This window comes from Aulostomus chinensis, chromosome 1 (assembly GCF_037954235.1).
Source record: "Aulostomus chinensis isolate RoL2024-O1b breed Wild chromosome 1, RoL_Achi_v1.0, whole genome shotgun sequence".
In the NCBI taxonomy this organism is placed as follows: domain Eukaryota; kingdom Metazoa; phylum Chordata; class Actinopteri; order Syngnathiformes; family Aulostomidae; genus Aulostomus; species Aulostomus chinensis.
In genome coordinates this window covers 7,997,807-8,019,665 of record NC_141320.1, presented here as the reverse complement: position 1 = coordinate 8,019,665, position 21,859 = coordinate 7,997,807, and the positions used below count along the sequence as shown (strand labels likewise).

The window sequence follows — 21,859 nt, the reverse complement described above, 5'->3', positions numbered from 1 at the left end:
AACAAATGCTTCTCACGTCTAAACTAAAACTCTCACAGCTTCACAAAACATACCAGTCGATTCCTCAGAAAAATCTCTACAAAAATATGGTATTATATCCCACTTCCAAGCAACATATGCAGAGTTATTTGCTTTTCACACACTAAAAATGTACACTTTTCGGTTGCTCTCCACTCTAGCACAGATGGCAGAGATTTGTTTACTGTAGTCATGGAAACCACAATTGGAGGGTCTCTGCCCTCATGTACATACTCTCAAACAAACACTTGTAGCTTCTAAACTAAAACACTCACACCTTCAGAAAACACACCATTGAATTCCTGACAAAAAACTCTACGCACTGATGTCTTTACATTCAACTTTTGACCAACATATGCTGAGTTATGACAGTGTTTCACAGTTAAACTGCCAAATCCTCCTCTGCTCTCCCCTCTGACACAGATGGCAGAGAGCGAGCAGAGAAGGGAGGGGCTCTTAAAGGGCCGGCTCTCAACTCTGCACTCGCACTGTGCAGCGAACTGAGGCTCGTATTTCCTGAACTACAAGGCCTAGGGATTTGCCGATTGCACCGTTGGATTCGGGCCGGCGATCCGGCCGCGGTTAGGCGGGGGCTCAGGCCCTAACAACGCTGCTTGCAGCTTTAATTATTGTTTCTTTCTTCTCCCGCCACTTTGAGGCTTAATTTGACCCCCTGAACATGCATGAAATTCGCTGAAATTTTGCACACACGTCCGGTCTGGCGAAAAATTTTATATTTAAAAAAAAAATTTCGCAAAAACTCAATAGCGCCACCTAGGGAGCCAAAAAACTCGCAAAAAATTTGGAGCGCTATAACTGCTTGTACGAATGTCCCACAGACACGGGACCAACACCGTTGCACTCGTCTCATCAAGACAAAAATTTCATACGCTCTGACCTCTCGCCTATCTACAACACAATGTCCACAAATTGGACAAAACTGTCAAAAAGAGGACTTTTGCTCCTCCCCGAACAAAATCTATCTCCTCCTAAACCGTAAATGGCACAGCTTCCAGACTTTCACACATTACTCTCCCAACACTGCTCTTCAAAAATCTTTAAAGGCTAATATACTACGCGCTCGGTTTGGATTTTATAAGCCCTCAAAGTCGGGGAGACACGTTTCACGCTTACAATGGAAGTCAATGGGGAGAGCGTGTCCTCTCATTGTACATACTCTCGAACAAATGCTTGTCACGTCTACACTGAAACTCTCACAGCTTAACAAAACACACCACTGGATTCCTCAGAAAAATCTCTACAAAAATATGGAATTATATTCCACTTCCAAGCAACAAATGCAGAGTTATTTACTTTTCACACACTAAAAATGTACACTTTTTAGCTGCTCTCCACTCAGGCACAGATAGCAGAGATTTGTTTACTGTAGTCATGGAAACCACAATTGGAGGGTCTCTGCCCTCATGTACATACTCTCAAACAAACACTTGTAGCTTCTAAACTAAAACACTCACACCTTCAAAAAGCACACCATTGAATTCCTGACAAAAAACTCTACGCACTGATGTCTTTACATTCCACTTTTGACCAACATATGCTGAGTTATGACTGTGTTTGTCAGTAAAACTGCCAAATCCTCCTCTGCTCTCCACTCTGACACAGATGGCAGAGAGCGAGCAGAGAAGGGAGGGGCTCTTAAAGGGCCGGCTCTCAGCTCTGCACTCACACTGTGCAGCGAACTGAGGCTCGTATCTCCTAAACTACAAGGCCTTGGGATTTGCCGATTACACCGTTGGATTGGGGCCGGCGATCCGGCCGCGGTTAGGCGGGGGCTCAGGCCCTAACAACGCTGCTTGCAGCTTTAATTATTATTTTTTTTCTTTGTTTCATCCGACGCCTCTTTGACGCTTAATTTGACCCCCTAGACATTTATGAAATTCGCTGAAATTCGGCACACACGTCCGGTCTGGCGAAAAATTTTATATTTTAAAAAAAAATTTCGCAAAAACTCAATAGCGCCACCTAGGGAGCCAAAAAACTCGCAAAAAATTTGGAGCGCTATAACTGCTTGCACGAATGTCCCACAGACATGGGACCAACACCGTTGGAATCGTCTCATTAAGACGAAAAATTCATACACTCTGACCTCTCACCTATCTACAACACAATGTCCACAAATTAGACAAAACTGTCAAAAAAAGGAATTTTTTACTCCCCGAACAAAATCTATCTCCTCCTAAACCGTAAATGGCACCGCTTCCAGACTTTCACACACTACTCTCCCAACACTGCTCTTCAAAAATCTTTAAAGGCTAATATACTACGCGCTCGGTTCCCATTTTATAAGCCGTCAAAGTCGGGGAGACACGTTTCACGCTTACAATGGAAGTCAATGGGGTGGCCGTGTCCTCTCATGGTACAAACTCTCGAACAAATGCTTCTCACATCTAAACTAAAACTCTCACAGCTTCACAAAACACACCAGTCGATTCCTCAGAAAAATCTCTACAAAAATATGGTATTATATCCCACTTCCAAGCAACATATGCAGAGTTATTTGCTTTTCACACACTAAAAATGTACACTTTTAAGCTGCTCTCCACTCAGGCACAGATGGCAGAGATTTGTTTACTGTAGTCATGGAAACCACAATTCGAGGGTCTCTGCCCTCATGTACATACTCTCAAACAAACAGTTGTAGCTTCTAAACTAAAACACTCACACCTTCAAAAAGCACACCATTGAATTCCTGAGAAAAAACTCTACACACTGATGTCTTTACATTCCACTTTTGACCCACATATACAGAGTTATGACTGTGTTTCACAGTTAAACTGCCAAATCCTCCTCTGCTCTCCACTCTGACACAGATGGCAGAGAGCGAGCAGAGAAGGGAGGGGCTCTTAAAGGGCCGGCTCTCAGCTCTGCAGTCACACTGTGCAGCGAACTGAGGCTCGTATCTCCTAAACTACAAGGCCTAGGGATTTGCCGATTACACCGTTGGATTCGGGCCGGCGATCCGGCCGCGGTTAGGCGGGGGCTCAGGCCCTAACAACGCTGCTTGCAGCTTTAATTAGGGCCTGAGCCAGAAGGTACTTCTGGGCGAAGACCCTATTATGTTTCGAAGTCAGAGAGACACGAAGTCAGTGCTAAAAGCAGTAAAAACACACACTTAGGAGCATCACAGGCCTCTAAAAACATCACAGGGGTGTCCGGGGGGGGGGGACAGGGGGGTGAGGTCTCCCATTGAAAACAATGGTGGCACAAATTGTATCTAAAATTGCTTCGTTTTTTTCTTATTATTATTATTCTTTCTTTCTTCCGCGAACTCTTAAATCCTTAATTTGACCCCCTGAACATATATGAAATTCGCTGAAATTTGGCACGCACGTCCGGTCCGGCGAAAAATTCGATATTTAAAAAAAAAAATCCGGAAAAACTCAATAGCGCCACCTACAGAGCTACAAAAGTACACAAAAATTAAAATAGTTATAACTGCTTGCACGAATGTCCCACAGACATGGGACCAACACCGTTGGAATCGTCTCATTAAGACGAAAAATTCATACACTCTGACCTCTCACCTATCTACAACACAATGTCCACAAATTGGACAAAACTGTCAAAAAAAGGAATTTTTTACTCCCCGAACAAAATCTATCTCCTCCTAGGCCGTTAATGGTATTGCTTCCAGACTTTCACACATGACTCTCCCAACACTGCTCTTCAAAAATCTTTAAAGGTTTTTTCAAAATCCAATCGGTTCCCATTTTATAAGCCGTCAAAGTCGGGGAGACACGTTTTACGTTACAATGGAAGTCAATGGGGAGGCTGTGTCCTCTCATGGTACATACTCTCAAACAAATGCTTCTCACGTCAACACTGAAACTCTCACAGCTTCACAAAACACACCACTGGATTCCTCAGAAAAATCTCTACAAAAATATGGTATTATATTCCACTTACAAGCAACATATGCGGAGTTATTTGATTTTCACACACTAAAAATGTACACTTTTCGGCTGCTCTCAACTCCTGCAAAGATGGCAGAGATTTGTTTACTGTAGTCATGGAAACCACAATTGGAGGGTCTCTGCCCTCATGTACATACTCTCAAACAAACACTTGTAGCTTCTAAACTAAAACACTCACACCTTCAAAAAGCACACCATTGAATTCCTGAGAAAAAAATCTACGCACTGATGTCTTTACATTCCACTTTTGACCCACATATGCTGAGTTATGACTGTGTTTCACAGTTAAACTGCCAAATCCTCCTCTGCTCTCAGCTCTGACAGAGACAGCAGAGAGCGAACAGAGAAGGGAGGGGCTCTTAAAGGGCCGGCTCTCAGCTCTGCACTCACACTGTGCAGCGCACTGAGGCTCGTATCTTCTAAACTACAAGGCCTAGGGATTTGCCGATTACACCGTTGGATTCGGGCCGGCGATCCGGCCGCAGTTAGGCGGGGGCTCAGGCCCTAACAACGCTGCTTGCAGCTTTAATTAGGGCCTGAGCCAGAAGGTACTTCTGGGCGAAGACCCTATTATGTTTCGAAGTCAGAGAGACACGAAGTCAGCGCTAAAAGCAGTAAAAAAACACACTTAGGAGCATCACAGGCCTCTAAAAACATCACAGGGGGGTCCGGGGGGGGACAGGGGGGTGAGGTCCCCCATTGAAACCAATGGTGGCAAAAATTATATCTGAAATTGCTGCGTTTTATTATTATTATTATTATTATTATTATTATTATTCTTTCTTTCTTCCGCGACATCTTAAACGCTTAATTTGACCCCCTGAACATGCATGAAATTCGCTGAAATTTTGCACGCACGTCCGGTCCGGCGAAAAATTTGATATTTAAAAAAAAAAATCCGGAAAAATTCAATAGCGCCACCTACAGAGCAACAAAAGTACACAAAAATTAGAATCGTTATAACTGCTTGCACGAATGTCCCACAGACATGGGACCAACACCGTTGGAATCGTCTCATTAAGACGAAACTTTCATACGCTCTGACCTTTGACCTATCTACAACACAATGTCCACAAATTGGACAAAACTGTCCAAAAAAGGAATTTTTTACTCCCCGAACAAAATCTATCTCCTCCTAGGCCGTTAATGGTATCGCTTCCAGACTTTCACACAATAATCACACAACTCTACTCTTCCAAAATCTTTAAAGGTTTTTTCAAAAATTAATCGGTTCCCATTTTATAAGCCGTCAAAGTGGGGGAGACACTTTTCACACTTACAATGGAAGTCAATGGGGAGGCCGTGTCCTCTCATGGTACATACTCTCAAACAAATGCTTCTCACGTCTAAACTAAAACTCTCACAGCTTCACAAAGCACACCACTGGATTCCTCAGAAAAATCTCTACAAAAATATGGTATTATATTCCACTTCCAAGCAACATATGCGGAGTTATTTGATTTTCACACACTAAAAATGTACACTTTTCGGCTGCTCTCAACTCCTGCACAGATGGCAGAGATTTGTTTACTGTAGTCATGGAAACCACAATTGGAGCTTCTCTGCCCTCATGTACATACTCTCACACAAACACTTGTAGCTTCTAAACTAAAACACTCACACCTTCAGAAAACACACCATTGAATTCCTGACAAAAAACTCTACGCACTGATGTCTTTACATTACACTTTTGACCAACATATGCTGAGTTATGACTCTGTTTCACAGTTAAACTGCCAAATCCTCCTCTGCTCTCCACTCTGACACAGATGGCAGAGAGCGAGCAGAGAAGGGAGGGGCTCTTAAAGGGCCGGCTCTCAACTCTGCAGTCACGCTGTGCAGCGAACTGAGGCTCGTATCTCCTAAACTACAAGGCCTAGGGATTTGCCGATTACACCGTTGGATTGGGGCCGGCGATCCGGCCGCGGTTAGGCGGGGGCTCAGGCCCTAACAACGCTGCTTGCAGCTTTAATTATTGTTTCTTTCTTCTCCCGCCACTTTGAGGCTTAATTTGACCCCCTGAACATGCATGAAATTCGCTGAAATTTTGCACACACGTCCGGTCTGGCGAAAAATTTTATATTTAAAAAAAAAATTTCGCAAAAACTCAATAGCGCCACCTAGGGAGCCAAAAAACTCGCAAAAAATTTGGAGCGCTATAACTCCTCACACAAAACTCCCACAGACACGGGACCAACACCGTTGCACTCGTCTCATCAAGACAAAAATTTCATACGCTCTGACCTCTCACCTATCTACAACACAATGTCCACAAATTGGACAAAACTGTCAAAAAGAGGACTTTTGCTCCTCCCCGAACAAAATCTATCTCCTCCTAAACCGTAAATGGCACCGCTTCCAGACTTTCACACATTACTCTCCCAACACTGCTCTTCAAAAATCTTTAAAGGCTAATATACTACGCGCTCGGTTTGGATTTTATAAGCCGTCAAAGTCGGGGAGACACGTTCCACGCTTACAATGGAAGTCAATGGGGTGGCCGTGTCCTCTCATGGTACAAACTGTCGAACAAATGCTTCTCACGTCTAAACTAAAACTCTCACAGCTTCACAAAACACACCAGTCAATTCCTGAGAAAAATCTCTACAAAAATATGGTATTATATTCCACTTCCAAGCAACAAATGCAGAGTTATTTGCTTTTTACACACTAAAAATGTACACATTTCAGCTGCTCTCCACTCAGGCACAGATGGCAGAGATTTGTTTACTGTAGTCATGGAAACCACAATTGGAGGGTCTCTGCCCTCATGTACATACTCTCAAACAAACACTTGTAGCTTCTAAACTAAAACACTCACACCTTCAGAAAACACACCATTGAATTCCTGACAAAAAACTCTACGCACTGATGTCTTTACATTACACTTTTGACCCACATATGCTGAGTTATGACTGTGTTTCACAGTTAAACTGCCAAATCCTCCTCTGCTCTCCACTCTGACAGAGATGGCAGAGAGCGAGCAGAGAAGGGAGGGGCTCTTAAAGGGCCGGCTCTCAACTCTGCACTCACACTGTGCAGCGAACTGAGGCTCGTATCTCCTAAACTACAAGGCCTAGGGATTTGCCGATTACACCGTTGGATTCGGGCCGGCGATCCGGCCGCGGTTAGGCGGGGGCTCAGGCCCTAACAACGCTGCTTGCAGCTTTAATTCTTTCTTTCTTCCGTCGCCACTTTGACGCTTAATTTGACCCCCTGAACATGCATGAAATTCGCTGAATTTTTGCACACACCTCCGGTCTGGCGAAAAATTTTATATTTAAAAAAAAAATTTCGCAAAAACTCAATAGCGCCACCTAGGGAGCCAAAAAACTCGCAAAAAATTTGGAGCGCTATAACTGCTTCCACGAATGTCCCACAGACATGGGACCAACACCGTTGCACTCGTCTCATTAAGACGAAAAATTCATACGCTCTGACCTCTCACCTATCTACAACACAATGTCCACAAATTGGACAAAACTGTCAAAATGAGGACTTTTGCTCCTCCCCGAACAAAATCTATCTCCTCCTAAACCGTAAATGGCACCGCTTCCAAACTTTCACACATTACTCTCCCAACTGTGCTCTTAAAAAATCTTTAAAGGCTAATATACTACGCGCTCGGTTCCCATTTTATAAGCCGTCAAAGTCGGGGAGACACGTTTTACGTTACAATGGAAGTCAATGGGGAGGCTGTGTCCTCTCATGGTACATACTCTCAAACAAATGCTTCTCACGTCGACACTGAAACTCTCACAGCTTCACAAAACACACCACTGGATTCCTCAGAAAAATCCCAACAAAAATATGGGATTACATTGCACTTTGAAGCAACATATGCAGAGTTATTTGACTTTCACACACTGAAAATGTGGATTTTTCAGCTGCTCTCCACTCTAGCACAGATGGCAGAAATTTGTTTACTGTAGTCATGGAAACCACAATTGGAGGGTCTCTGCCCTCATGTACATACTCTCAAACAAACACTTGTAGCTTCTAAACTAAAACACTCACACCTTCAAAAAGCACACCATTGAATTCCTGACAAAAAACTCTACGCACTGATGTCTTTACATTACACTTTTGACCAACATATGCTGAGTTATGACTGTGTTTCACAGTAAAACTGTCAAATCCTCCTCTGCTCTCCACTCTGACACAGATGGCAGAGAGCGAGCAGAGAAGGGAGGGGCTCTTAAAGGGCCGGCTCTCAGCTCTGCAGTCACGCTGTGCAGCGAACTGAGGCTCGTATCTCCTAAACTACAAGGCCTAGGGATTTGCCGATTACACCGTTGGATTGGGGCCGGCGATCCGGCCGCGGTTAGGCGGGGGCTCAGGCCCTAACAACGCTGCTTGCAGCTTTAATTAGGGCCTGAGCCAGTCCCTGGCGAAGACCCTATTATGTTTCGAAGTCACACTCGCCACTTCAAAAGTGAATTTGACCCCCTAAACATGCATGAAAACTCACCAAATTTGGTAAGCACATCGGGTGCGGCGAAAAATTCGATATTTAAAAAAAAAAGAGGCGCTCTACTCAATAGCGCCACCTACATACACAAAAAACCACGCCACAGACTGTAGGAATGTCCTACAGACATGGGACAAACACCACTGAACTCGTCTCATCAAGACGGATAAATCATACACTCACACCCCTGACCTAACTGTAACAGGATGTCCACAATTTGGACACGAATGTCTAATTTTGGACAATTTTGCGCCCCGAACAAAATCTATCTCCTCCTAAACCGTAAATGCCAGGGCTTCCAAACTTTCACACATTACTCTCCCAACTGTGCTGATTAAAAGTTGTTCAAGGTTAATATACTACGCGCTCGGTTTGGATTTTATGAGCCGTCAAAGTGGGGGAGACACTTTTCGCCTTACAATGGAAGTCTATGGGGAGAGCGTGTCCTCTCAGGGTACATACTCTCAAACAAATGCTTCTCACGTCTATACCATACATCGCACAGCTTTTAAAAACACACCACTGTATTCCTGACAAAAATCCCTACAAAAATATGGTATTTTGTGTGACTTTTGACCAACGTATGCCGACTTATTCAGCTTTTACACACTACATTTCTCTGAATCCTCCACTCTCTCCACTCCAGCACAGATCAGACACAGTGCAGCGGGGGAGGGGTTCTTAAAGGGCCAGCTGGCAGCTCTGCTCTCAGCTCTGCTCTCAGCTCTGCACTCACACTGTGCAGCGCACTGAGGCTCGTATCTCCTAAACTACAAGGCCTAGGGATTTGCCGATTACACCGTTGGATTCGGGCCGGCGATCCGGCCGCGGCTAGGCGGGGGCTCAGGCCCTAACAACGCTGCTTGCAGCTTTAATTATTAGGGCCTGAGCCAGAAGGTACTTCTGGGCGAAGACCCTATTATGTTTCGAAGTCAGAGAGACACGAAGTCAGCGCTAAAAGCAGTAAAAAAACACACTTAGGAACATCACAGGCCTCTAAAAACATCACAGGAGGGTCCGGGGGGGGACAGGGGGGTGAGGTCCCCCATTGAAACCAATGGTGGCAAAAATTATATCTGAAATTGCTGCGTTTTTTTGGCTATTATTAGGGCCTGAGCCAGAAGGTACTTCTGGGCGAAGACCCTATTATGTTTCGAAGTCAGAGAGACACGAAGTCAGCGCTAAAAGCAGTAAAAACACACACTTAGGAGCATCACAGGCCTCTAAAAACATCACAGGAGGGTCCGGGGGGGGACAGGGGGGTGAGGTCCCCCATTGAAACCTATGGTGGCAAAAATTATATCTGAAATTGCTGCGTTTTTTTCTTCTTCTTCTTATTATTCTTTCCGGTTCCGCCGCCAAAAAAACCCTTAATTACACCCCCTGAACATGCATGAAATTCGCTGAATTTTTGCACGCACGTCCGGTCCGGCGAAAAATTTTATATTTTAAAAAAAAATTTAACGCAAAACTCAACAGCGCCACCTAGCAAGCCAAAAACACGTTTACGTCAATAACTTCCCCGGGGAAAGTCCCACAGACATGGGACCAACACCGCTGGATTTGTCTCATCAAGACGAAAAATTCGTACACTCTGACCCCTGACCTAACTCCAACAGGATGTCCACAATTTGGACACAAACGTCCAATTTTTCACCATCGCACCCTCCGAACAAAATCTATCTCCTCCTAAACCGTAAATGGTATCGCTTCCAAACTTTCACACATTACTCTCCCGACTGTGCTGATTAAAAGTTCAGTAAGAATAATATACTACGCGCTCGGTTTGGATTTTATAAGCCGTCAAAGTTGCGACAAAAATTCACGTTATAATGGAAGTCTATGGGGAGAGCGTGTCCTCTCAGGTACATACTGTCAAACAAATGCTTCTCATGTCTATACCATACATTGCACAGCTTCAGAAAACACACCACTGTATTCCTGACAAAAATCCCTAACAAAATTTGGTATTTTGTGTTACTTTTGACCAACGTATGCCGACTTATTCAGCTTTTACACACTACATTTCTCTTAATCTTCCGCTCTCTCCACTCTAGCACAGATCAAAGAAAGTGCAGCGGGGGAGGGGTTCTTAATGGGCCAGCTGGCAGCTCTGCTCTCAGCTCTGCTCTCAGCTCTGACAGAGATGGCAGAGATTTGTTTACTGTAGTCATGGAAACCACCATTGGAGCTTCTCTGCCCTCATGTACATACTCTGAAACAAACACTTGTAGCTTCTAAACTAAAACACTCACACCTTCAGAAAACACACAATTGAATTCCTGAGAAAAAACTCTACGCACTGATGTCTTTACTTTCAACTTTTGACCAACATATGCTGAGTTATGACTGTGTTTCACAGTAAAACTGCCAAATCCTCCTCTGCTCTCAGCTCTGACAGAGATGGCAGAGAGCGAGCAGAGAAGGGAGGGGCTCTTAAAGGGCCGGCTCTCAACTCTGCACTCACGCTGTGCAGCGAACTGAGGCTCGTATCTCCTAAACTACAAGGCCTAGGGATTTGCCGATTACACCGTTGGATTCGGGCCGGCGATCCGGCCGCGGTTAGGCGGGGGCTCAGGCCCTAACAACGCTGCTTGCAGCTTTAATTCTTTCTTTCTTCCGCCGCGACTTTAACGCTGAATTTGACCCCCTGAACATGCATGAAATTCGCTGAATTTTTGTACACACGTCCGGTCCGGCGAAAAATTTTATATTTAAAAAAAAAATTTCACCAAAACTCAATAGCGCCACCTAGGGAGCAAAAAAACTAAAAAAAAATTGGGAGCACTATAACTGCTTGCACGAATGTCCCACAGACATGGGACCAACACCGTTGGAATCGTCTCATTAAGACGAAAAATTCATACACTCTGACCTCTCACCTATCTACAACACAATGTCCACAAATTGGACAAAACTGTCAAAAAAAGGAATTTTTTACTCCCCGAACAAAATCTATCTCCTCCTAAACCGTAAATGGCATCGCTTCCAAACTTTCACACATTACTCTCCCAACTGTGCTGATTAAAAGTTCAGTAAGAATAATATACTACGCGCTCGGTTTGGATTTTATAAGCCGTCAAAGTCGGGGAGACACATTTCACGCTTACAATGGAAGTCAATGGGGTGGCCGTGTCCTCTCATTGTACATACTCTCGAACAAACGCTTGTCACGTCTACACTGAAACTCTCACAGCTTCACAAAACACACCACTGGATTCCTCAGAAAAATCTCTACAAAAATATGGTATTATATTCCACTTCCAAGCAACATATGCAGAGTTATTTGATTTTCACACACTAAAAATGTACACTTTTCGGCTGCTCTCCACTCCTGCACAGATGGCAGAGATTTGTTTACTGTAGTCATGGAAACCACAATTGGAGGGTCTCTGCCCTCATGTACATACTCTCAAACAAACACTTGTAGCTTCTAAACTAAAAGACTCACACCTTCAAAAAACACACCATTGAATTCCTGACAAAAAACTCTACGCACTGATGTCTTTACATTCCACTTTTGACCCACATATGCTGAGTTATGACTGTGTTTCACAGTTAAACTGCCAAATCCTCCTCTGCTCTCAGCTCTGACAGAGATGGCAGAGAGCGAGCAGAGAAGGGAGGGGCTCTAAAATGGCCGGCTCTCAGCTCTGCAGTCACGCTGTGCAGCGCACTGAGGCTCGTATCTCCTAAACTACAAGGCCTAGGGATTTGCCGATTGCACCGTTGGATTCGGGCTGGCGATCCGGCCGCGGTTAGGCGGGGGCTCAGGCCCTAACAACGCTGCTTGCAGCTTTAATTATTATTATTCTTTCTTTCTTCCGCGACATCTTAAACGCTTAATTTGACCCCCTGAACATGCATGAAATTCGCTGAAATTTTGCACGCACGTCCGGTCCGGCGAAAAATTCGATATTTAAAAAAAAAAATCCGGAAAAACTCAATAGCGCCACCTACAGAGCTACAAAAGTACACAAAAATTAGAATCGTTATAACTGCTTGCACGAATGTCCCACAGACATGGGACCAACACCGTTGGAATCGTCTCATTAAGACGAAAAATTCATACACTCTGACCTCTCACCTATCTACAACACAATGTCCACAAATTGGACAAAACTGTCAAAAAAAGGAATTTTTTACTCCCCGAACAAAATCTATCTCCTCCTAGGCCGTTAATGGTATTGCTTCCAGACTTTCACACATGACTCTCCCAACACTGCTCTTCAAAAATCTTTAAAGGTTTTTTCAAAATCCAATCGGTTCCCATTTTATAAGCCGTCAAAGTCGGGGAGACACGTTTTACGTTACAATGGAAGTCAATGGGGAGGCCGTGTCCTCTCATGGTACATACTCTCAAACAAATGCTTCTCACGTCTAAACTAAAACTCTCACAGCTTCACAAAACACACCACTGGATTCCTCAGAAAAATCTCTACAAAAATATGGTATTATATTCCACTTCCAAGCAACATATGCGGAGTTATTTGATTTTCACACACTAAAAATGTACACTTTTCGGCTGCTCTCAACTCCTGCACAGATGGCAGAGATTTGTTTACTGTAGTCATGGAAACCACAATTGGAGGGTCTCTGCCCTCATGTACATACTCTCAAACAAACACTTGTAGCTTCTAAACTAAAACACTCACACCTTCAAAAAGCACACCATTGAATTCCTGACAAAAAACTCTACGCACTGATGTCTTTACATTCCACTTTTGACCCACATATGCTGAGTTATGACTGTGTTTCACAGTTAAACTGCCAAATCCTCCTCTGCTCTCAGCTCTGACACAGATGGCAGAGAGCGAGCAGAGAAGGGAGGGGCTCTTAAAGGGCCGGCTCTCAGCTCTGCAGTCACGCTGTGCAGCGAACTGAGGCTTGTATCTCCTAAACTACAAGGCCTAGGGATTTGCCGATTACACCGTTGGATTGGGGCCGGCGATCCGGCCGCGGTTAGGCGGGGGCTCAGGCCCTAACAACGCTGCTTGCAGCTTTAATTAGGGCCTGAGCCAGAAGGTACTTCTGGGCGAAGACCCTATTATGTTTCGAAGTCAGAGAGACACGAAGTCAGCGCTAAAAGCAGTAAAAACACACACTTAGGAACATCACAGGCCTCTAAAAACATCACAGGGGGGTCCGGGGGGGAGAGGGGGGTGAGGTCTCCCATTGAAACCAATGGTGGCAAAATTATATCTAAAATTGCTTCGTTTTTTTCTTCCGATTATTAGGGCCTGAGCCAGTCCCTGGCGAAGACCCTATTATGTTTCGAAGTCACACTCGCCACTTCAAAAGTAAATTTGACCCCCTAAACATGCATGAAAACTCACCAAATTTGGTAAGCACATAGGGTGCGGCGAAAAATTCGATAATTAAAAAAAAAAGAGGCGCTCTACTCAATAGCGCCACCTACATACACAAAAAACCACGCCACAGACTGTTGGAATGTCCTACAGACATGGGACAAACACCATTGAACTCGTCTCATCAAGACGGATAAATCATACACTCACACCCCTGACCTAACTGTAACAGGATGTCCACAATTTGGACACAAATGTCTAATTTTGGACAATTTTGCGCCCCGAACTAAATCTATCTCCTCCTAAACCGTAAATGCCAGGGCTTCCAAACTTTCACACATTACTCTCCCAACTGTGCTCTTCAAAAATCTTTAAAGGCTAATATACTACGCGCTCGGTTTGGATTTTATGAGCCGTCAAAGTGGGGGAGACACTTTTCGCCTTACAATGGAAGTCTATGGGGAGAGCGTGTCCTCTCAGGGTACATACTCTCAAACAAATGCTTCTCACATCTACACCATACATTCCACAGCTTTTAAAAACACACCACTGTATTCCTGACAAAAATCCCTAAAAAAATATGGTATTTTGTGTGACTTTTGACCAACGTATGCCGAGTTATTCAGCTTTTACACACTACATTTCTCTGAATCCTCCACTCTCTCCACTCCAGCACAGATCAGACACAGTGCAGCGGGGGAGGGGTTCTTAATGGGCCAGCTGGCAGCTCTGCTCTCAGCTCTGCTCTCAGCTCTGACAGAGATGGCAGAGAGCGAGCAGAGAAGGGAGGGGCTCTTAAAGGGCCGGCTCTCAGCTCTGCACTCACACTGTGCAGTGCACTGAGGCTCGTATCTCCTAAACTACAAGGCCTAGGGATTTGCCGATTACACCGTTGGATTCGGGCCGGTGTCAAGGACGCGGCCGTAGGCCGCGCGGGGGCTCAGGCCCTAACAACGCTGCTTGCAGCTTTAATTAGGGCCTGAGCCAGAAGGTACTTCTGGGCGAAGACCCTATTATGTTTCGAAGTCAGAGAGACACGAAGTCAGCGCTAAAAGCAGTAAAAATACACACTTAGGAGGATGACAGGCCTCTAAAAACATCACAGGGGGGTCCGGGGGGGGACGGGGGGTGAGGTCCCCCATTGAAACCAATGGTGGCAAAATTATATCTGAAATTGCTAAGTTTTTTTAGGGCCTGAGCCAGAAGGTACTTCTGGGCGAAGACCCTATTATGTTTCGAAGTCAGAGAGACACGAAGTCAGCGCTAAAAGCAGTAAAAACACACACTTAGGAGCATCACAGGCCTCTAAAAACATCACAGGGGGGTCCGGGGGGGGGAGAGGGGGGTGAGGTCTCCCATTGAAACCTATGGTGGCAAAAATTTTATCTGAAATTGTAAAGTTTTTTGGTATTATTTTTCTTTCTTTCTTCCACGCCAAGTAAATCCTTTATTTGAACCCCTGAACATGCATGAAATTCGCTGAAATTTTGCACACACGTCCGGTCTGGCAAAAAATTTTATATTTAAAAAAAAAAATTCAAAAAAACTCAATAGCGCCACCTACAGAGCAAAAAAACTAAAAAAAAAATAGAATCATTATAACTTCTTGCACGAATGTCCCACAGACATAGGACCAAGACCGTTGGACTCGTCTCATTAAGGCGAAAATTTCATACGCTCTGACCTCTCACCTATCTGCAACAGAATGTCCACAAATTGGACAAAACTGTCAAAATGAGGACTTTTGCTCCTCCCCGAACAAAATCTATCTCCTCCTAAACCGTACAGGGCATCGCTTCCAAACTTTCACACATTACTCTCCCAACTGTGCTGATTAAAAGTTGAGAAAAAAATTTATATAAGTTGCTCTGTTTGGATTTTATAAGCCGTCAAAGTCGGGGATCCGGCCGCGGTTAGGCGGGGGCTCAGGCCCTAACAACGCTGCTTGCAGCTTTAATTAGGGCCTGAGCCAGTCCCTGGCGAAGACCCTATTATGTTTCGAAGTCACACTCGCCACTTCAAAAGTAAATTTGACCCCCTAAACATGCATGAAAACTCACCAAATTTGGTAAGCACATCAGGTGCGGCGAAAAATTCGATAATTAAAAAAAAAAGAGGCGCTGTACTCAATAGCGCCACCTACATACACAAAAATCCACGCCACAGACTGTAGGAATGTCCTACAGACATGGGACAAACACCATTGAACTCGTCTCATCAAGACGGATAAATCATACACTCACACCCTTGACCTAACTGTAACAGGATGTCCACAATTTGGACACGAATGTCTAATTTTGGACAATTTTGCGCCCCGAACAAAATCTATCTCCTCCTGAACCGTAAATGCCAGGGCTTCCAAACTTTCACACATTACTCTCCCAACTGTGCTCTTCAAAAATCTTTAAAGGCTAATATACTACGCGCTCGGTTTGGATTTTATGAGCCGTCAAAGTGGGGGAGACACTTTTCGCCTTACAATGGAAGTCTATGGGGAGAGCGTGTCCTCTCAGGGTACATACTCTCAAACAAATGCTTCTCACATCTACACCATACATTACACAGCTTTTAAAAACACAACACTGTATTCCTGACAAAAATCCCTACAAAAATATGGTATTTTGTGTGACTTTTGACCAACGTATGACGACTTATTCAGCTTTTACACACTATATTTCTCTTTATCCTCCACTCTCTCCACTCCAGCACAGATCAGACACAGTGCAGCGGGGGAGGGGTTCTTAAAGGGCCAGCTGGCAGCTCTGCTCTCAGCTCTGCTCTCAGCTCTGACAGAGATGGCAGAGAGCGAGCAGAGAAGGGAGGGGTTCTTAAAGGGCCGGCTCTCAGCTCTGCTCTCAGCTCTGCTCTCAGCTCTGACAGAGATGGCAGAGAGCGAGCAGAGAAGGGAGGGGTTCTTAAAGGGCCAGCTGGCAGCTCTGCTCTCAGCTCTGCTCTCCACTCTGACAGAGATGGCAGAGAGCGAGCAGAGAAGGGAGGGGCTCTTAAAGGGCCAGCTCTCAGCTCTGCTCTCACACTGTGCAGCGCACTGAGGCTCGTATCTCCTAAACTACAAGGCCTAGGGATTTGCCAATTACACCGTTGGATTCGGGCCGGCGATCCGGCCGCGGTTAGGCGGGGGCTCAGGCCCTAACAACGCTGCTTGCAGCTTTAATTAGGGCCTGAGCCAGAAGGTACTTCTGGGCGAAGACCCTATTATGTTTCGAAGTCAGAGAGACACGAAGTCAGCGCTAAAAGCAGTAAAAACACACACTTAGGAGCATCACAGGCCTCTAAAAACATCACAGGAGGGTCCGGGGGGGGACCGGGGGGTGAGGTCCCCCATTGAAACCTATGGTGGCAAAAATTATATCTGAAATTGCTGCGTTTTTTTCTTCTTCTTCTTATTAGGGCCTGAGCCAGAAGGTACTTCTGGGCGAAGACCCTATTATGTTTCGAAGTCAGAGAGACACGAAGTCAGCGCTAAAAGCAGTAAAAACACACACTTAGGAACATCACAGGCCTCTAAAAACATCACAGGGGGGTCCGGGGGGGGGACGGGGGGTGAGGTCCCCCATTGAAACTAATGGTGGCAAAAATTATATCTGAAATTGCTAAGTTTTTCTACTATTATTATTCTTTTTTCTTCCGCCGCCAAAAAAACCCTTAATTACACCCCCTGAACATGCATGAAATTCGCTGAATTTTGGCACGCACGTCCGGTCTGGCGAAAAATTTTATATTTTAAAAAAAAATTTCAACAAAACTCAATAGCGCCACCTAGGGAGCCAAAAAACTAAAAAAAAATTGGGAGCGCTATAACTGCTTGCACGAATGTCCCACAGACATGGGACCAACACCGTTGGAATCGTCTCATTAAGACGAACAATTCATACACTCTGACCTCTGACCTATCTACAACACAATGTCCACAAATTGGACAAAACTGTCAAAATGAGGACTTTTGCTCCTCCCCGAACAAAATCTATCTCCTCCTAAACCGTAAATGGCACCGCTTCCAGACTTTCACACATTACTCTCCCAACACTGCTCTTCAAAAATCTTTAAAGGCTAATATACTACGCGCTCGGTTCCAATTTTATAAGCCGTCAAAGTCGGGGAGACACGTTTCACGCTTACAATGGAAGTCAATGGGGTGGCCGTGTCTTCTCATGGTACAAACTCTCGAACAAATGCTTCTCACGTCTAAACTAAAACTCTCACAGCTTCACAAAACACACCACTGGATTCCTCAGAAAAATCTCTACAAAAATATGGTATTATATTCCACTTCCAAGCAACATATGTAGAGTCATTTGCTTTTCACACACTAAAAATGTACACTTTTCAGCTGCTCTCCACTCATGCACAGATGGCTGAGATTTGTTTACTGTAGTCATGGAAACCACAATTGGACCTTCTCTGCCCTCATGTACATACTCTCAAACAAACACTTGTAGCTTCTAAACTAAAACAATCACACCTTCAAAAAACACACCATTGAATTCCTGACAAAAAACTCTACGCACTGATGTCTTTACATTCCACTTTTGACCAACATATGCTGAGTTATGACTGTGTTTGTCAGTTAAACTGCCAAATCCTCCTCTGCTCTCCACTCTGACACAGATGGCAGAGAGCAGTTGTGAAGGTGCAGCTACAGCGACAGCTGTCACCTGTAAAAGGATACAGAGAGGCTGACAAATACACCTCAGACTTCTTCAGAAACATATCCATATAAGTATGGTATTACATTGCACTTTTAATCAACATATGCAGAGCTTTCTGCTTTTCACACTCTAAAAACGTCCAAATCTTCTCTGCTATGCACACGAACACATGGCCGACATTTGGCGTTAGTTGTCATGGAAACTGAAAGCGCACCATATCTTCCCTCACAGCACATACTCTCAAAAAAATTACTACATCTAAAATACAACCCCCACACCTTCATAAACCACACCATTGAATTCATGACAAATAAGTCTTCGGATATATGGTCTTACATTCCACTTTTGACGAACATGTGCTGAGTTATGACTGTGTTTCACAGTAAAACTGCCAAATCCTCCTCTGCTCTCCACTCTGACACAGATGGCAGAGAGCGAGCAGAGAAGGGAGGGGCTCTTCAACAGAACAAACCCTAGCAACAAGGCTCTGTGAAGTCTCAGCTCTCTCCTCTATGGTCAGATCTCACAGCTCTCATCCAATCAATTGCTGTGCTGCAATGCAACTCATGACGTGCCATCATGCCACCTCTCTGCCAATCAGTTGCTGTGCTTCAATGCACTCCGTGACGTCTCCTCATAGGAGCTCATAAAAGCTGAAGGCTGCGGTCGCCATTTTCTCTTGCTCTCGCGACTGGAGGTAAGTGCTTTCTTTTCTGTGGCATGACTTATTATTAGCTTCAGCCAAGCTACCATTAATTCAGTCTTTTCATTTGGTTCATCGATATGTATTTCCCCTACTTACATGTGCTCCGTGTATGCAGTAATGTTATTGTGCACTTACAACCCTAAACTCTGCACTCCGCCCGCTTGATGCGACTCGGCCGCTAGCTCGTCGTCGGCCATTTCGCACCACCGCGACTGGGCCGCTACCTCGTCGTCGGCCATTTCGCAGCACCGCGACTGGGCCGCTAGCTCGTCGTCGGCCATTTCGCACCACCGCGACTGGGCCGCTAGCTCGTCGTCGGCCATTTCGCATCACCGCGACTGGGCCGCTACCTCGTCGTCGGCCATTTCGCACCACCGCGACTGGGCCGCTAGCTCGTCGTCGGCCATTTCGCACCACCGCGACTGGGCCGCTAGCTCGTCGTCGGCCATTTCGCATCACCGCGACTGGGCCGCTACCTCGTCCTTGGCCACTTTAGATAATCTATCTACAGCTATAAGGTTTTGTGTATTTTTTTTCTGAGTAAATGCATATATATGTGTATGATTGCATGTATGTGCCTACGTGTATGTGTGCATACACGCTTGTATTGCACACATGTTTGTATATCTACATCTTATTTCAACTTTTAATAACTAATACTATATGTCACAGTATTATTCATTGCATGGGTGCTATTATTGTAAAAACACCCTCATGTTTACTTTACAGATCTTCACTTGTCCCTTGCTGCTCTGCTGCTTTGTGCTACTACATCTACAACTGTTCTTCAGGAAATCTCTACTTTGAAAAATACACACATACACATAGTTGCTTAATTTAGTATAACACATTTCTTTTGTCTAATTCACCACTTTTGCATTTGTTCACAAACTCACACACACACACACACACACACACACACACACACACACTCACTCTACATTTACTGATTGCTCATCTCCCACAACCAAGGTAAGTTGCACTTCTTTAATTCACCCACTTCTGACGATCACGGCCCTCCTGTTTGTGAGTACAACTACCATTCTATACTTGTACGCTTTGTCTGTGAATGCTTAGTTTCAAATTTCTCTTTTGTAGATGCCCCGTTCCAAGTCCCACCGGCTTGCCCAGGCGGCCAAGCGGAGGATGGCGCAGCGGGAGCCTTGGACCCCTGGGCCACCTGTCCCAGAGTTTGTTGCTCGTATGTATTAACTCTTATTGTAATACCTTGCTCCTTCCACTTAAACACTTACCACAAAAAAAAAACAAAACAATTCAACCATGGCCTCACATTCCTTTACGTCTCCATCCTAACAGGGCGCGGTACCGGACGCCGCCATCGCGTGCGGAGGTGGCCATCTTCACTCTACACCAACCACTCTGTGAAGTTGGTCACTCCTGCACAGTCTCCCGGCCAGAAGGTAATACTCTCTCTGTCATGATATCGTTGCATGCATTTACACACTCTCTCATTTGGTGACTCTTCTAAACATGTGCTTCTGTGACAGATGGTGTTCGTCCTCGGAGACTCCCACCTGCGCGCCATCGTCGACGGATTCGTGAGTATGCCGCAGGGTTCTCTCACTTTTGGCTTCTTATCTGTTCCAGGTGGAGCCGCCTCTGACCTCAGGACCGAGGTCATGCATGCTACCCTCCCCTGGACCCCGGACTTGGTGTGCGTGGGGGCCCCCAGCAACAACCTCACAGCCAGCAGGACTGTTGGTGAGGCAGCGTTGGACTTCAGTGCTCTCCTGACCACAGTCAGCAGCCTCTGGCCGACGGTGAGCTTCTGTTTGTCATATACTGTTACTATTATGTCTTCCCTCCTACACAGTCACACTTGTTACCTATGTCATTATTTATATTCACACTTAACATTTCTTTCATTTCGCCCTTCAAGGTGTTAGTGATGGATTTCCCTCCACGCTTAACCATCGATCCGGCCTTGCAGGACCTGCTACGTCAGGAATACCGCCGTGTCACAGCGCGCATGGGTATGTTAAACTTTGACACATCTTCTTGTCCAATCAATTGCATACTTCTATTTAATGTAGAGTACACCATTATAATAGGTATTTCTGCTTTCCACATCTCTCAGGTATCCCATACGTGTCTATGGCGGAGCACCTCCCAGTCCATCGGTTGGAGCTGTGGTGCCACGACGGTGTAAGTACAGCCAATGTCGTCTTTTACATATGTCACATTCATTAACTGCCCTCTTCTCCCATGCTACATGACCCTACGCCATTAAAGTCTGCTTTTTTTCCCTGTCTTTCAGGTGCATCTCAGCGACTCTGATGGCATGCCGGTTGTGGTGGACCTGCTGTGGAACGCCGCGGTCCGTCAGCTCGCCCCCCCTCCTCCACAGCCCACCGTGTCACCCCGCACATCGCCACGTGTCAGGGTGTCTCCCAGGGTGATCGTGACGGGACACGTTCCTGTGCCTCGTCGTCGTGACCCCCGGGAGTGGACCCTCGTTGGACGGGCATGCGCGGTAATGTATTAAACTACTACATTATCCAAATGCACTTTTCTGAACTCTTTTTCTCATGAACAACATCTAACATATGTCCGCCTTCCCCTCTTTGCTTTCTGTTTCAAAGACTGGTACACCTCCGGCCCGACAGTCTCCCATCCCGTCCAACCCAGTGTGGTTCAGCAGTGACATGCTGGTTGCCATGGAGAAGGTTTCACCTTCTTCTGGCTCTGGCTGCACTGCTGCTCCACCAGCTGGCCAGGTAACTATACCAGTC

The 21,859-nt window shown here is 45.3% G+C and overlaps 1 protein-coding gene across 3 annotated transcripts in view; it reads left to right on the top strand.

The window, feature by feature from the left end:
• The window catches only part of LOC147270223 (uncharacterized), a 50,518-nt gene that overhangs the window by 19,246 nt on the left and 9,413 nt on the right, over positions 1-21,859 (top strand). Inside the window, exons 1-8 of one of the 3 annotated variants that reach the window (XM_086207235.1) lie at positions 18,999-19,097; positions 19,836-20,307; positions 20,424-20,527; positions 20,615-20,887; positions 21,007-21,100; positions 21,205-21,272; positions 21,385-21,600; positions 21,710-21,844. In XM_086207235.1, coding sequence (XP_086063361.1) covers positions 20,205-20,307; positions 20,424-20,527; positions 20,615-20,887; positions 21,007-21,100; positions 21,205-21,272; positions 21,385-21,600; positions 21,710-21,844 — 993 coding nt within the window. In that variant the 5' untranslated portion in view covers positions 18,999-19,097; positions 19,836-20,204. Of the gene's footprint in view, positions 1-18,998; positions 19,098-19,835; positions 20,308-20,423; positions 20,528-20,614; positions 20,888-21,006; positions 21,101-21,204; positions 21,273-21,384; positions 21,606-21,709; positions 21,845-21,859 lie in introns of those variants that run through there. The other 2 variants (XM_086207902.1, XM_086208671.1) reach the window with 2 other exon arrangements.